At 46.0% G+C, this 17,171-nt stretch overlaps 1 protein-coding gene across 1 annotated transcript in view; it reads left to right on the top strand.

The window, feature by feature from the left end:
• NPC1 (NPC intracellular cholesterol transporter 1) overlaps window positions 1-17,171 on the top strand; it is a 39,129-nt gene that overhangs the window by 6,964 nt on the left and 14,994 nt on the right. Inside the window, 9 exon segments of the mRNA XM_032467461.1 lie at window positions 3,607-3,729; window positions 4,663-4,769; window positions 6,757-6,932; window positions 9,582-9,749; window positions 10,485-10,734; window positions 12,449-12,522; window positions 13,015-13,385; window positions 14,541-14,767; window positions 15,737-15,837. Of these exon segments, the coding sequence (XP_032323352.1) occupies window positions 3,607-3,729; window positions 4,663-4,769; window positions 6,757-6,932; window positions 9,582-9,749; window positions 10,485-10,734; window positions 12,449-12,522; window positions 13,015-13,385; window positions 14,541-14,767; window positions 15,737-15,837 (1,597 nt within the window).

Raw genomic sequence — 17,171 nt, 5'->3', positions numbered from 1 at the left:
CCATTTTAAGTTTAAGTTCAAGCTCAAGGACTCGAGGTTCATCACATGTTGTATGACCACCACCACCATCCATCTCAGTCTCAGAGCTGAGCTCATGTTCGGTCAGGGGCACTTTGGCCTCTGGCAGACCTCAGACCCTGATGGGTTTATTTCACTGTCAGGCCTCAGATTTCCTTCCCCAAGTGAGCATCACTGGTGTGAAATCAACATGTGTTCTTGTATCATAGTAAAGGCAGCTTTCAGCCAGACACTTTGCTTTTGGAAGTCAGGTGCTTCCCTTGGAAAGGAAGCGCGTGGCCTGTACATGAGCCCATGATTGTCCGAAAGCATGCTTGGTCTTGTGTCCGCTCTCGCTGCCCTCGCATTCCAGGGATCTGCCAGGCACCTTCAGGTATGCCTGTTGTCTTTGTTGATAAAGTTCTGACTGAGCACTATGCTGTGGCGATTTGGAGACTGGAAACCCCAGTTGTTGAGACACGAGCTAGGGTCTTTAAGGGCTGCAGAGGGGAGCGTGGCCCAGTCACTGGTCCACTGAGGAGTGACCCTCGTGCAGTGTAAGGAGTAAGAGCTCCAGCTTCTGCACCAGCCAGGCCTCATGTAGGGTCTGGCTCTGCCATTTCTTAGATGTGGCCTTACCTGTGTAACCCCCCGTTTCCTCATCTGTGAAATGGTGTTATTTTACCACCAGCCTCACAGATCCGTTCTGGGATTACGTGAGATGGTGTGGCACTTAGCTGATGCCCAGCTGCTGGAGGTGGAGGTGGAGGTGGATCCTTCTGGGAGCAGGCCCTGTGATGGGAGTCGTGAGGCAGTCAGAGAGTGACTGGGCTTGGGAGGGAATGGGTGAGGAAGACCACGCTGGTTCCTGGAGGGCAGGTGGGAAAGGTGCCCGGGACTTTAAACCCTGATGAAGAGGGCCTGGCAATGGAGGAAGGACTGGGGCAGGTGGTTGGAAGAGCAGCTGGAGAGGAGCTGGAGGTTTGAGAGGGAGGATGGAGTGGAGCAGGCTTTATGGGCAGGAGCAGGTGAAGGGACCAGCAGAGAGACGAGGTTGAGCATGTGGATGAGGAAGCGGGCCGGTGGCGAAGGTCCCCAGGGAGGCTCAGGGACATACACCAGCTGGGCTGGGGCTGAGGGAGGCTCTCAGTTTTCAGCTGTGGGTGAGATGAGGGGAGGTGAGGAGAGAGCTGTGAGGTGTGAGGGGCCCCTGCTGGTGTAGCCGGTGAGTGAGTGTACAAGTGTGAGCCCTGCACAAGGAGGGGGTGATGCTCGAGTGAGGACCTTTCTTATGGGGTTGATTCCATTTTATTGAGAGTCTGTTTCTGGAACTAGAATGTTCTGGTTTGAATCCTGGCTCTGCCACTCTTGGGCAAGTTATTTAGCCTCCCTGTGCCTCTGTTTCCTCATCTGTAAAATGGGCATAATAGTAGCACCTCCCTCAGCCACTCATGAGGACTGGTTGTGTTAGTGCATGAGCGCAGTTAAACAGGGCCTGGCATGCAGCTAGCGGCCCGAGTACCCGTGGGCCCCACCGGCTCATGCTGCTTTGGGCCAAGGACTTGGGGAAGCAAACCTATGAGCCGTAAGTCAAGCCCCGTCTTTTTCCTGGGCCCCAGAGAAACCTCGGATGTTTCATTTTATTCGGGTCTTTGGAACCTCTTTGCTGAGGTCCCAAACAGGACATTAAGAATAATTCCTTACGCTTGATAGTGCTTCCTGGTTTCCTGAGCCCTTCCTCGCGTGTCCCCGCATTTGTTCTTCACACCAAAACGGTGATGTGGGCAGAGGTTCTGAGTGCAGTTCACAGGAAGGGGACTCCTGCTTAGCACGACCAGGGTTCCTGCTCCAGCTGCCACCCTGCTCAGTACATTGAGAGTCTCATGACTTCTGAGGACCAGAACCATGTCTCCTGACTCCCTGCCTCTTGCCCCCTCCCCTGACCCGGCTCTTCTACCAGGAGGGTAGAAGCAACTTTCTTAGAAGCAAATGGTGTAGATTCTAAAGGATGATCTTGCGAGTAGGAAGCAAGCGGCTCTGGGTTGTCTTTGTTTCCTACACAGCGCTGAGGGCTGAGGAAGGGGAACTTAGACTCCAGACGCCCATCCTGCTCGTCAGGCCTCGGTCGTGGCTTGTTGACTGGTCTCCTGCCCGGAGAATTCTGTGATGGGGAATTCAAGGGAAGGGTCCCATGTATTTAAAATAAGGTCACTGTCAGCAGTTGTCACCCCTCCTTAGCTGATTTGCCTTTTCAAACTTCAGGGGGTGGGTAATGACCTTTTAGTGGGAAACTCAGAGTTTTGAAAACTCTTTGGAAGATCAATACTTCCCCTAGAATCACCAGATTTATGGAAATAATTGTGATTCTTTTTATATAAAAACGGTAGAATTTTGCAAATTCTCACCGAAGGTTTGGGATGTGGCACTGTTGCGTCCTTGTCGTTTCCTCATTCGTGTTAGATTTCTCTCTCTTGTGGCCTGAACATATGACTTTCAGTGAGTCAAGATAGGGGTAAGTCATAACTTCTGTTTTCAAATATCTGAAGAATGAATTCAGAGACAAGTCATATGGACCTTTAGGTTTCCCCTTCACTCCATGGCCCCCAGCCTCCGCCTGCTTTTCCTTTCCTGTTTTCAGGGCTTCGGGGCCTGTTGTGGGATTTGTGCCTTGACGCCGGGGACCAGCACAGCCTGGCTGCGCTCCTCAGCTGTGTGGGTCCTGTGCTGCTGCCCCAGAGACAATTCACTCTCCTGCTTCTATTCCACTCTTTTCTTTAATGTCCTCCCCACTAGGTACCTTGGGAGCCAAGGTTGCTTCTCGTCAGCCCCTGTTTCCTTCCAGGACAGCTGATTGCAAGGTCATGCCAGCCATGACCCTGGCCAGCTTGGCAGAGCTTGGTGGCCCTGCTGGCAGGCTGAGTCATTCTGCGCCCTTCCCCCTTTCTGAATTTTCTGACAGCCGTGTGACTCTCTCGTGGGGAATATGAGTGGCTCTTGAGAAATCTTTACACAAGAAGTTTTACATTTTCCTTTTGAGATTCTGAGATGACTTTTCCTTAAAGTGAGCACATTTCTTGCTTTTTACTTAAATCTAGAGGATGAGGTATTCATTCTTGCTCCTCTTCCTTACAATTTTTCCTTCATGTTGTGTGCCTGGTGTATTGATACTAATTGACCTAAATAGATACGGAAATGTTCTTTCATCCTTTAGACCCGATACAGTTCCTTATGCAGATGTGCAAAAATAGTGCCTTAGTCATCACTGACTCTCATACTATCTTGCTTTCTTTCATCTGCACTGATTCCTATGGGTTCTTACGTGGAACTGCAGCATCCTCTTAATTAACAGATAAACTAGCAGGAAGTGGAAGTCCCGTAAATAAGGAATTTCTCTTATCTCCTTCACTGACTGACTTGACGAGTCCATTTTGGGCTCTGTTTTAATTAATATTTTTCAAAATATTAAACCAGTGCCCCTTGCTGTTATTCGGCTTTGCAGGTAACATTGGAAACTTCTGTTAAGAGGTGCTCGAGTGGGTGCCTTTTGCTGTTGAAGTTCGTTTTACCCTGGAAGCCCTAATGAACTGAGTTTTGTGTTGACTTTTGTAGGTATCTGCACAGTCCTGCGTTTGGTATGGAGAGTGTGGAATTGCATCTGGAGATAAGAGATACAATTGCAGATACTCTGGGCCGCCAAAACCGCTGCCAGAGGACGGGTATGACCTCGTGCAGGTGAGTTCTTTGTCTTGGGTGTTGGGAACACAAAACGCTCATCAGAGATTCTACAATTATACCTTAAATATTATCGTGGGCTGGGCGTAGAGCTGGAACTGAATAGGCCCCTCTCATCCCAGACTCGCGTCTGCAGCACACCGTGGCAGGGAAGGTCGCGTAACTCCAGAGAGTTCATTTTCCTGGGGCTACCCCGGCTCATAAAGCTTCCCACTGGCAGGTTCCTCTTTAGGGACGAATCTTGGTGCCTCAGATGTTGCTCGTTGCAGCTTCTTCCAAATACATTCAAAGTTAGCTTTTTTGTGTTCCTAGATTTCAGAACTTGGACTTGGCTGCTAAGTGGCTATGACTCCCGTCCTCTGTTCACTTTAGTGACTCCTCTGTTTTCCACGGAGAGCCTATGAACTTTGGCTGCTGCCAGGAATGTGTTTCCTGTTGTCTCTTTTACCATCCCCAATACACAGGGATATTAGAAAAGGACTGGAAAAATCCAAGTGAAAAGACTGGTTTTAAAGGCTGAAATAATTAAAATTCAGGTGACATGGTACCAGGACTCCTAGACTTACTCTCTCCTTTCATCAGAATTATGAAGGGCATTTGACTTTCCCTGGGCTAATAGAGTAAATTGCATTCTGGTTAAACGTAACCGAACAAACTTAAAAAGAGGTAAAAAGATTGTCAAGGGAGGAGAGTGAGCTTCCCAGTTAGGAAAAAAAAGAAAGAAATATCTCTACTGCTTCTACTTTTGTGAATCCCTAGTTTATAGTGAATTTGATAGCCGTTTGAAAGCATTCTGCAAGAACTTGGCAAGTTCGTGTCTCACCCTTGTGTACCTCCAGAGGGTTCTGTGCATAAGATGGTCTTCTCTCATGGAGGGATGTTTGTCCTTATTTAACTGTGCTGCCCTGATGTCCGTGCTTTCTCACCCAAAAGGAGCTCTGCCCAGGCTTCTTCTTCGGCAACGTCAGCCTTTGTTGTGATGTCCAGCAGCTTCGGACTCTGAAAGACAACCTGCAACTGCCTCTGCAGTTTCTGTCCAGGTAGGTTGACTGCCAGGCAAACAGAAGAACAAAAATGGGCTTAAAAAGTTAGTTTTTGTTTTATTTTAAGGAAGCAGTCTTACGACCTTCCGGAAATAAAGAATACCTTCTGACAGAGTAATAATGATCAGACTCAGTTCTCTTGTCTAGTTACGTTCAGAGACGCTACTTGGCTTTCTTCTGAGATGTCTTCAGCACAAAGGGTATCTGCACTGTGACTGGGTCCTTTCAGACGTGAGCCTCTTCGCACTGTGGGGAGGAGAGATTCCCGGTGGTCCTGCCCAGCTAGACCCTCATCCAGGCTGTTGTCTGTGTCGCCTCCCTCCCCTCTTCTCCCCTGATTTGCACATGGTTCTCTCCTCCTGTGGTGCCCTGATGAGCTGGAGTCCCAGGCCTCAGTCGAGCTGGCTTTTGGTCACTGCTCACAAGCTTGTTCTGGCATAGTCGGCTGGTTTTGTCAAAGTCAGTTTGCTGTCCAGTCTGTTCTCTGTGACAGGGGTGGTGTAATAGATGTTCTCCAGGCTTACCCAGCAGTTCTCAAACGTGCAAGAGAACAGGCTGGTCTTTGGAACAGAATGTTGTGATGTCTTCCTAAATTTCTCACACTCAAGCACCCGATAAAGGTGGGTGGGCAGGCATGTGCTCTCTGTGCAGGTGTTGCTGCAGGTGACAGGGCACGAAGTCCACATCCACTGAGGAAAATTTGCTTCTTCCCAGGAGGTTCAGTTGGCAACACAGAGTGGAAAACCATCCCTAAATTGTTTTTTAAGGCCAACATACAATAGAGCCATAGATCAAAAAGTTGAGGCTGTAATCAGGCCAGTGTATCTTGTGGAAGCCTAGCGGATGTTGCTGGAGCCAGTTTGGTTCTGTCATTCAGCCCAGACTGATTTACCACCTGCTCTGTGTGAGGCATTATGGGCATAAACGTAAGCATCAAAAGATCACCAAGATTTCCCCTGTGTTGTCAGAGGTAGCAAAGCTTTATTTATGATAGCAAACAATGGGATGCTAATAAGGAATATTATGCAGCTGTCAGAATTGATGGTTGTGGAGTAACATGGCAAGAGGTTTGTAATTTATGGAAAGTGGTAGAAAGCTGTGCACCCCAATAGTGATTTCTGTTCGAATGGTGTAATTGTCATTCCTTTTTGCCACAGTAAAGCACAGGGCTCCTGAAAGAGAGTCAGTGTGCGTGTGTCTGCTCAGTCGCTAGATCAGAGGCTTGGAAGGCTGGGACCACATGTTCCTCATTCTGTGCCATGTGTAGTCGTCTGGATGAGATCAGAGTAGAGAGTAATCTTGATCGGTGGTGTTGTGAGAATGCAGGTATGATGAAGCAATGGCTTCTGCAGATAACGGTGGACCAAAGAGGAGAGGTCTCCTGCCACATAACTGGTCGACATTAGGAGCCTAAACTTTGGACCCCAGGGACAGCAGGCAGCTTGCGGGTCTCAGAAAACCCATGTGCTTCTGAAATGCTTGCAGCTAGAGCACACCTTTGCTGTTCTTTTTATCTCTCAAGTCACGGGGAAATCCTCTTGTGTTTAAAGAGGGCTAAGGATTATGTGGGACTCGGAAGAGAGCTCTTCAGTAGGTTATAAGATGAAAATTCTAATGTGTAAATCTCACTTTTCTCCCTTTTTTTTCTTCTTAATGAGAATTATCACCATGATGTTCCTAAGTCCCTTTAGCTTCAAGACAAAGGAAACATCTCTGAATTATAAAGTGCAGAATCAGAGAGCATTTGTCTCGTTCTGAAATTACATCTGGGCAGCATAAATGTAGTATTTAGGGTAGGTTTTAAAGAGATGTCTTTATTTTAACATGAGGTTTTAGGCTTAGAATTTCTGGGTTTAATATATCCTCGTGGTAATCCATTTGCCACTTTACAATAAATTTCAAATATTCTTTGTCTATTTTAAATCATCTTTTTGCTTGCCCTGTTATCTGTGAGGTCATACAAAATAGTTTACTGTTTCTTTAGGTGTCCATCCTGTTTTTATAACCTAATGAACCTGTTTTGTGAGCTGACATGTAGCCCTCGACAAAGTCAGTTTCTGAATGTCACAGCAACTGAAGATTATGTTGATCCTGTTACAAACCAGACAAAAACAAACGTGAAAGAATTACAATACTATGTTGGAGAGAGTTTTGCCAATGGTAAGTAAACTTTTTAATTACTCCTCTTGTACATTTGGTATCAGGACAGTAGATTAAGTTGTTCCTTTATGTTGTCCAGTCAACTCTGCAAATGACAGTTTTTAGTTCCATTGGCCATGAAATGCGAATTATTGCTTTGCTTATGTTCTGGGACGTGAGCTACAATCTATAAAACAATCTCCTTTAAGTATTTACTTTAACGCCTTCCTAACTCTAGGTTCCCACATGGACGTTGTTAGGACGTGCAGGTTTTCTTCCAAGCCGTTGATAGTGGGAAGTTTGTGCTTGGGTGGAAGCAGGGGTTGCTTATATGGGAATTCTGTGCTTTCTGCTCAGTTTTACTGTGAACTTAAAACTGCCCTAAAAAAATAAAGGTCATTTAAAAAAAAAAAAAAGGAGACATAATGCTAATTGAGAAGGGAATGGATGCATACATTGGAGCGTGGTCATAGTCTATAATGGAATACGTAAAACTCTTAAAATGTGTGAATTAGAGTTATGTCATCCATGTGAATGACTCCTAAATATTGACTGAAAATAAGTTACAGGATACATGTAGTATGTTTATATTAAACAGTGCTTCATATTTATGGATACAATATATCATAAATGCACAGTAACATGCGTGGTGAAAATAAACATCAGATTCAGGGTTGTGATTACTTTAAGGACGGGGTGGCGAGGAGGCTTCAGCTCTATCTGTAGTGTATTATTTTCTTTAAGGTTGAGGCAAATGTAAAATAGTGAGATTGACAGAGCTGGGTGGTGAGTAAGGGAGAATCGTATCTCTCTATTTTCTATATGCTTGAGATATTTAATTAAAACCTGAAAACCAAATGGTGAGCTGGGAGGTGTGAGGGAGTTACTCAGAAAACAGGATAGAGCTATAAAGTTCTGGAAATTATCAAAGAAATGACACGTGGGATAAAGTGTGGAGCTCCAGAAAGAGAGCTGGGGCGAGGCAGTAAGCATGTCTATATGATATAACTTATATGTGGAATCTAAAAATAACACAAATGAGTCTATATGCAAAACAGAAACAGACCCACAGACACAGAAAGCAAACTTACGGTTACCGAAGGGGAAAGGGAGGGAGGGAGGGACAAATAGGAGTCTGGGGTTAACAGATACAAACTACTATACAGAAAATAGATAGGCAACAAGGATTTACTGTATAGCACAGGGAATCTTGTAGTAACCTATAGTGGAATATAATCTGGAAAAAAATTGAATCACTTTGTTGTACACCTGAAACTAACACAATATTGTAAATCAACTGTACTTCAGAAAAAAAAAAAGGATGAAGTTCAGATACCTGTTACAGCAAGGATGGATCTTGAAAACATTATGCTAAGTGATAGAAGCCAGTTGCAAAAGACTGCTTATTACATGATTCCATTTATATGAAATGTCCAAAATTGGTAAATCTACAGAGATAGAAGTAGATGAATGATTGCTTAGGGTTTGGGGAGGATGGAGGAGATAAGGGAGCATTGGAGATACAGGGTTTCTTTTTTCAAGGTGATGAAAATGTTTTAAAGTTGACCGTGGCAGTGGTTGCAACGTATCTACGAACATGCCAGAATCCGTTAAATTGTAACTTTATTTTTAATATGTATTTTTCTAACATTGCACTAAGATTTTACTTACTTTGAAAAAAAAATGTTTTGTCATGGTGTTAGCTTCATCTCTCGTATCATTAAATTGTGACTTTAAATAGGCAAGTTATATGATATGTGAATTATCTCAAGCTATTTAAAAAAAGAAAAAAGAAAAGGAAATCCATATCTAAATATAGCTCAGGAAAACTATAAAACTCCGAAGACAGATCTCTTAAAAGCAAGTGGAGAAAAGATACAAATCACTTCAAAGGAGTGACAGTTGGGGAAGTCATTCCTTTCTAATCAGTGACAGAGGCCTGAAGACGATGGAGTCATCACAGTTCTAGAGAAGATAGCTGTTGTTCTAGCGAAACTGTCTTTCAAGAGTGAGGGTAAAACACGTTGAATTTGTAAGTACCTCCTTAAAGTTTAGGGAAAGCAGATTCTGGGAAGTTTCTAACAAGCAGGGACTAGTAATTGAATATTAATGTAAGAGCCATTCCTACTACTTCCTTAAATGCCTAATGTCATTGATGTTGTTCTTATTTCGTGTGTTGTCTTCACCTGCACTAAAATAAAACCAAAAAAGAGAATTGTATTAGGTTCATTCACACGTGAGCTCGGTCCTAAAACCAGTTTTCACCCCGGAAGTCCCACAATTCCCCAGCTGTGGAGTTTTCCTGCCAGAACCAGCTTCGTTCACTGCAGAGGCGCTGAGGTCCTTCGCCTCCCCTTTCTTAGCCTTTAGTGTGCTCTTCTGTGCGGTGGGGGTCACTTCTCCACCGTGGGCCCCCGGAATGACGTAAGCCTTTCCTATCTTTTACTTTTAAGTTGCTTGGAACCTGGCCCAGCATGGTTCTTGCAGGATGATAAGCAGGTTTCAGAGGTAATTCCTGCCGTTAGTGTTTGCTGCCCTGAGTTCCAGCCTGTGGCCCCTGATTGCAGTGTGTCTGGATTTCCAAGTTCACATTCAAGAGGCCTGTAAGATCGCGCCGGGTGATTGAAGGCGGCACAGCGTTTCAGTCTCTCTCCCTTGCTCTCCTGCCAGCGATGTACAATGCCTGCAGGGACGTGGAGGCCCCCTCGAGTAACGACAAGGCCCTGGGCCTGCTGTGCGGGAGGGAGGCCGAAGCCTGCAACGCCACCAACTGGATCGAGTACATGTTCAACAAGGACAACGGCCAGGCTCCTTTCACCATCACACCCATCTTTTCAGGTGGGGATCAAGACTCCCAGTTTGGTGCATTTATAGTTTTCTTTAAACCCAGGAACTGTAAACTGCAGTAGGAAGGTAAATTCAGCTAACTAGGTCCTAGAGTTCCCTCCAAAGAGAGAGGAAACTAGAGCATTTATCCTGCCCCTGGTTAATGTAGGGACTGGGCATGGGGGTTGAGGAGGAGGAATAATTGTCCTCAGGTACTGCTACGTAATTGGAAGAAATAAGCTGTTAAGGAAAAAAAAAAAAGTGGTGGGGGGAGCCTCTCAGAAGCTCTGCAGTAGTATTAGACTAGCTCCTCAGTGGAGAGAAGACTCAACTGAAGGTTTGCCTTGGACTGTGATGTACTTGGATCCTGGTGATGAACCCTGGCCCAAAGTTATTGAGGTGACTTAAAATTTTACAGGACTAAGCAGCAAAACATAATGTGATCACCCAGAAACCTCCAGTCCTTTTTATTCTTCCAGTTGTGTTATTTATTTTTTAAATTTATTTTCTAGAGGGAGGTAATTATATTTTTACTTATTTATTTACATTTTTGATGGTGGTACTGGGGATTGAACCCAAGGCCCCATGTATGCAAAGCATACACTCTACCACTGAGCTACACCCTGCCCGCCGTGTTACTTATTTCTGTGTGCTTATCGTTGGCTTTAAATATAGTTTAACACAAACTTTTTAGTGGTTTTTTTTCTTTTTAATGGAGATATCCACTCAACACAATCCTTCCCACAGATCTTCCAACCCAGGGGATGGAGCCCATGAACAATGCCACCAAGGGCTGTGACGAGTCTGTGGATGAGGTCACGGGGCCATGCAGCTGCCAGGACTGCTCACTGGTGTGTGGCCCCAAGCCCCAGCCCCCGCCCTCTCCTGCTCCCTGGAGAATCCTGGGCCTGGATGCCATGTACGTCATCATGTGGAGCACCTACATGGCCTTCTTGGTTGTGTTTTTTGGAGCATTTTTTGCCGTGTGGTGCTACAGGTAACCTGTTTTGTTTTTCTTTCAGGGCAAGAAGAGTGAAATTACCCAAGTGGCACTTGTAGCTTTCACTTGGCAGACTTTGGTTTATTAGAACAGGAAACACCTGCATTAATACCATTCCATGAGTTGCTCGTGTCCTGCAACCAGTCCACAATCAAAAGCCTTTTTAGACATTGAAACATTTGAAGTCAGTTTGGCTGATTTATTCAAAACAGCATATGATTTAAAGCACCCGTTCTTTAACAGAAATTCTCGTGAGCTGAATCTAAATGCAATGCTCTTAGTCCTTTTAGATATTTGCATCTTGATTTAGGACAGCATGTTTTTTAAAAAAGTTTTTACTTTGAAATAATGTTACCAAAAAGGTACAAAAACTATAGAGTTTATATATATCCTCTACCAGCTTCCCCTAATGTTACAGCTCACTCCACCCATAGTATGTAATTTAATCAAAGCTATGCAGATAACACTGGTGTACGATCTTTGGCTAAACCACAGTCTTTATTCAAGTCTCATCAGTTTTTCTTCTAATGTACTTTTTCTGTTTCAGGACCCTGTGTCACAGTCAGTTTTTGTTCTGTTTGTCTCCTCCAACCTGTGACAGTTTCCCATCTTTCCTTTTCTTTTCTGGCCTTGACACTTTTGATGAATCAGTGATTTTGTAGACTGTGCCCTGATTTGGCTTTATCTGACATTCTCTCACGATTAGATTGAGGTTATGTGTTTTTGATAATGTCACAGAAGTGGTGTGTCTTCTCAGTGTGTCATGTCAGGGGCTTATGATGTCAATATGTCTCATCGCTAATGACATTAGCCTTGATCACTTGGTTAAGGAGGTGCCTGCTGGGTTTCTCCACTGTGAAGTTACTGTTTCTCCCTTTGGAATTGATAAATATCTTAGGGGAGATACGTTGAGACTATGGTAACGCCTTGTTTCTCCTCAGACTGTCACCCCCTGGGGTTAGCATCCTTCAGTGATGTTGTCTGCAGTACTTGCTGCTGTGGTGTTTGCCTAATGGTGACTTTGTGTTTCTCGTTCCTTCTCCATTTTCCAGTTGGACTGACTTTGTGCAGAGAGTTAATCCTTCTCCCCTACTTAATGTATTTATTCAGTTATATTTACATCATGGACTTTTTTTTAATTCTGTGGGTACAGTACCATCATTGATTTTGTTGCTTGGATTTTTCTCGGTTTTAACCACTGGGATCACCTTCTGGGGACTCCTTTGTTTTCGTAACATGCCCCTACCTTCCTCAAGCTGGTACTTATTTTCTGGAATCACAAGATGTTCCAGGCTCATCTTCTGTTTTTCCTGCCCCAGCCCTAGAAGCAAGCTCTTCTGCAAGGAGTGCTGGTTCCTTTCACTGCATAATGGTGTTTAGAAACCAAGACCTGGGCACTGGGTGTGCTCATTGCTCCTGCAATATCGTGTCTACTATCATGTTTTTAAAGGACTTAAAACTTTTAAATATAAATGAGGGCTACAAGGTGAAATTATCCTCTATTCATTTGTTTTTTTTATACCCTTTTAAATTTTCTCCTGAGACTGGTGAGCAGGGAGACCCAGAGCAAGGGAACTTAGGAGAAGGAAGGCAACGACTAGGGAGGAAGCAAACAAGATGAGAAAGTCAGCTTTTAACAGGGTAATGGGAACGTCAGAACAGCCTCATTGTGCTGAAGTCCACTAACACGACACATGCTTGTATTTTTCAGGAAACGGTATTTTGTCTCCGAGTACACCCCCATTGATGGCAATATAGCTTTCTCTGTAAATGCCAGTGACAGAGGTAGGCACGTTTGTACTTAAACAGAAGAGGGCTATGTTGGCATGTTTACGTGCCTGTTCTGGGAGAGGCAATGAGCTCGTGCGGAGGACAGGCTGTGATGGAGGCAAGGGTCCTTGCCTTTGTGGTGCTGACAGTCCAGTGGGGGTGGCAGATCAGAACCAGGTAACTAGTGGTAGCAGTGGAGCAGCATGGCCTGGGATCAGAGCTGTGCACGCGCTAACGTAGCAGGAAAGGTTGGTGGGAGCTGCTCTGGAGAGGGTGCTGGGAGCACCCTGCTTTCCGAGGCTTGTGTGAGCAGTCGTTGCTCCGATCGGTGGGCGTGGCGGTCGCTGTGGGCCGGCAGGGACGGCAGGTTGCGGGACGGGTGTGTCCCGGGCGTGGGCGCGGTTCCCGCCCGGAGCAAGCAGCCGGAGCTAATGTTCTCCCTGTTCCGACTTTCAGGAATGGCTTGGCTCTTAACCTCCACCCTCCCTTCCTCTCCCGCTCTTGCAGGGGAGGCGTCCTGCTGCGACCCTCTGGGGGCCGCGTTTGAGGGCTGCCTGAGGCGGCTCTTCGCGCAGTGGGGCTCCTTCTGCGTCCGCCACCCCGGCTGCGTCGTGTTCCTGTCGCTGGCCTTCATCGCCGCCTGTTCGTCGGGCCTGGCTTTCGTGCGGGTCACCACCGACCCGGTGGACCTGTGGTCGGCCCCCGGCAGCCAGGCGCGCCGGGAGAAGGAGTACTTCGACGCGCACTTCGGGCCTTTCTTCCGCACGGAGCAGCTCATCATCCAGGCCCCGCACAGCCACCCGCACACCTACGAGCCTTACCCCTCGGGGTCCGACGTGCCCTTTGGGCCCCCGCTTGCCGTAGACATTTTACACCAGGTAATCTGCTCTTTGCAGAAATCGTTTGGGGCGGGGTTGGGGCGGGGTGGCGGCGGGGAGCTGTGCTTTGCCAGCTTTTGACCAGTTCTTTTGATGAGGGTTTGGAGCTGAACGTGGTGGTTTATCTTGAAAACCTTAACAATAAAAGTAAAGGTGCTTTTCACTTACTTTCCAAGACAGTGATAGGAGTTGAACTTAATGAAAAATTTAGACCGCCTTTATATTTACTTCATACAATAGGTCTTGCTTGAAATTGAGATGAGAGTTTCTCTATCGGAACAGAATGTATTTATAATTCACCTCAGGAACTTAGGATTTGTCTTCCCTTGGTAATTGAAAAGGGGACCTTGGTAATTTTCCTGGGGACCAAGGCAGGAGCTGCTGGATCATGGCTGGTCCTGCCTGCAGGAGTGAACTTACCATGGCCTGCATGTGCCCCCCCCCCCCCGCATTTGGGGAGAGGTGCATTTGGAATGAGATCTGTTCTCACAAAGGCCTTTACATCTACCTGTTCACTTATCTCACTTGCCCTCAAGAGCTGCGTCTGGGAATAAACTACATCCCACTTATTTTTTTAATGAACAGTTGCCTGTTTTTTTCTTTAAACGTTGCTGTTGCCCACAGAAAGTCTGATATCTTGAAAACATCAAAATGGTCCCAAGACTTTAATAGAATCTCTTCTCTACGCAATGACTGTTGCCTTTTCACAACTTGTTGCAAAAGATGCAGATGTAATCATTTACCTCCTGGTGTGTATTTCCTATCCGAAAACACAGGAATACATATAAATAATCATGGCATGGAGCAAGGTGGTGTTTGTTGGTGAGGGGAGTGTCGGGAAGACCAGGCCAATTGCCCTGCCTTCCCCTGTGGCCTTGTTGGTCACTGCTGGGAGAGGTTCATGTGCCTGGCAATGAGACCTGGCCTGTTGTGGTGTCCCCTCCCAGAGACACTGGCTGCCTCTCAGCTGGGTCTCCGTCCCAGTGTGCTGTTCCTCAGATACTTTACTGTAGTGGGTCTTAGTCCTCTCCCCTGTCTTAGGAGGGATTTCCCCAAATACTTTTTATCTTCTGACCCCTCAGGTCAATAATAGTGGAAATCAGAGAGAAATCTGGTGTATTTCTGGGTTTGTTTATTTTAAAAATCACCTTTCAGGTTCTTGACTTACAAACAGCCATCGAAAACATTACTGCGTCTTACAACAACGAGACCGTGACGCTTCAGGACATCTGCGTGGCCCCCCTCTCGCCGTATAACAAGAACTGCACCATTCTTAGTGTGTTAAATTACTTCCAGAACAGCCACTCTGTGCTGAACCACGAAGTAGGGGATGACTTCTTCGTGTATGCAGATTACCACACGCACTTCCTGTACTGTGTCCGGTACGTGGCAGGGGGCAGTCCATCCTTTGTTCCACCAGCATTTGAGCACTTGCTGTTGTAGTACTAGAGCCCCAGCAGTGAGCAAACAGCCAACAGCAGGACCCTTCCGGCAAAGCCTACGTTCCAATGGAGGGAGACAGACAATGAACAGTAGATGCTTGCCCTGACACCAGGTCGACATGATGCCCGGGGGGAGAAGACAGCCAGGTTGGGGTGGAGAGTGCAGGGAGGCAGCTGCTCTCCGTGGACCTGCTCAAAGGGAGGGGAATGGAGGGAGCCTGTGAAAGTTGGAGGGAAGTGTCCCAGGTAGACGAGCAGCAAGTCCAAAGGCCCTGGGGTAGGGCGTTTGTGGTGTGTAACTGAGGTGCGGCAGGTACTGCTCAGTACCACGCCACCCTCAGCGATTCTGAGCTGGTTTCATAGTATAAAAATAAAAGCCTATAGTGCCTTTTTCTTGTCTTTCAAATGCAAATTGATATCACGATATTGAGTTTTTAAATGTGCAGCCTCCCCTCCAAGTTGGGGCTGGATTGGAGGGCACTCCTCTTGCTCCACTCACTCGCTCCTTTCACTTGCCTGTTCCCTCCTGTGCTTTCTTTGCTTCCCTCTGTCACGGTTGTGTAGAGCATCCGCACTTCCTCCTTCCCACATGAGTCCTCCCTCGGCCTAAAGACCTGCTTCTGTACGGCTCTCCTCTTTATGGTGCCAGTTTCCCCCCGTGTTAGTGGCTCCTCTCTGAGCACCCAGCACCAGGCAATATCGACCCATCACACTGCTTTTGCCTGCGTCTTACCTAGTGATTCTGAGCTCCCAAAAGCAAGTACTGAACTGCATTATTCACCTAGGGAACCTCAGGCCCACATTGTGCTTGGAATATAATCAGCCACGTGACTGTTTGTCGTATAAGCTTTCAGGTCTCTGTGATGTCTTGAGGTTCTAATTGGGAAATGTTTTCTAAATTCTTGGCAGGGCTCCTGCCTCTCTGAATGACACAAGTTTGCTGCACGATCCTTGCCTGGGGACGTTTGGTGGGCCGGTGTTCCCGTGGCTCGTGTTAGGAGGCTATGATGGTGAGTGAGACGCTTTTACTTTTTCTGTTAGAGGAAGTAGCTGTGGTTCTGTCAAGTGGTAATTATGAAGATTTCATAAATCGGGTAGTGTACTTAATTCCCTATCTCTTAAATCCCAAAGACAGCATCTCCTTTGGCTTTGGATTTGAATTTTATTCTTGATTTGAAAGAAGTGGAATGCGTTAGCCATTTTTAGGTCACACTTTGGGAAGCTGTGGACAGCCAAGGATATTCCCTAGAATAATGCCGTCGTGTGCGCCCACGGAATGTGTTGCTCAGTTTCAAGGACTTGATGGGAGCCCTTGAAACTCACCGGTAGAACCCCTCGGGAATCCGTGGAGCTCAGGTTTAGAACGTCTGTAATGAGGAAGAGATATGTGAGATACTGGAGACAAAAAACGAAGTTGATGGATTTCTTTTTCTTCTAAACCAGTTGGTTAAGAGTTCAAAGCCTTTTATAGTAGGAGGAGCAGTTGGTTTGCTCTTTGCTGGTTCTTGCACACCTTGGAACAGATTGTACTGGGTACGGTGGGGTAATGGTTCGTGTGACAACATTGGCATCTGAAGCCTGATCACAGGCGGCTCAGCAGGTTTTTCTCCAGTCTCATGTTCTTCTCTTCATCCGGTGGGAAGGGGGAAGTTGTGGCCTGTCTTTAAATTTTACTCTGCCTCATAGAATCCAGTGTCATTTCTAATCAGTGGGGGGAAAATGGTGTCACTAACTGGCTAGCCACAGCCATCAAAATGAAATTTGGTCTGTACCTTACTCCTTCCACTAAAGTAAATGCAGATAGATCAAAGATTGAAATAGAAGAAGTGAAACTATTAAAGATCTAGAAGAAAATGCAGGAGGAATTTTTAAAAATAATTTCTAAATGGAGAAGGCATTTCTAAACAAGACACAAAAATGCAGAAGCCACAAAAGGAAACACTGATGAATCTGACTATATGAGAATTTAAAATACCTGTGTGGAGAAAACAGCAAACTGGAGGGAAAAAAAATTAGTATATGTAACAGACAGCATTTCCTTAATACATAAAGAGCTCTTGGTGGGGGGGGAGAAAAGTTCAGCAACCCAGAAGAAAAAGGGACAGAGCCATACGAATGTTAACAAAAGGAGAAATACAAATGGCTTTTTATTCCGTGGGGCAATGCCGAACCTCACTCCGAATTAGTGAAATGCACCTCATTTCAGTTCTGCATAACAGATTAGCAGAGATCTACCTGTTTGGTAAAACCCTGTGTAGGGGAGAGTGTGGGGAAACTGCGTTGTTGGTGAAATATAAATGGTTACTAGGACATAAGCTCCAGGAAGGCAGAGGTTTCTATCTCC

This window comes from Camelus ferus, chromosome 24, assembly GCF_009834535.1.
Source record: "Camelus ferus isolate YT-003-E chromosome 24, BCGSAC_Cfer_1.0, whole genome shotgun sequence".
Lineage (NCBI taxonomy): Eukaryota > Metazoa > Chordata > Mammalia > Artiodactyla > Camelidae > Camelus > Camelus ferus.
This window is presented reverse-complemented; position numbering and strand designations above follow the sequence as displayed.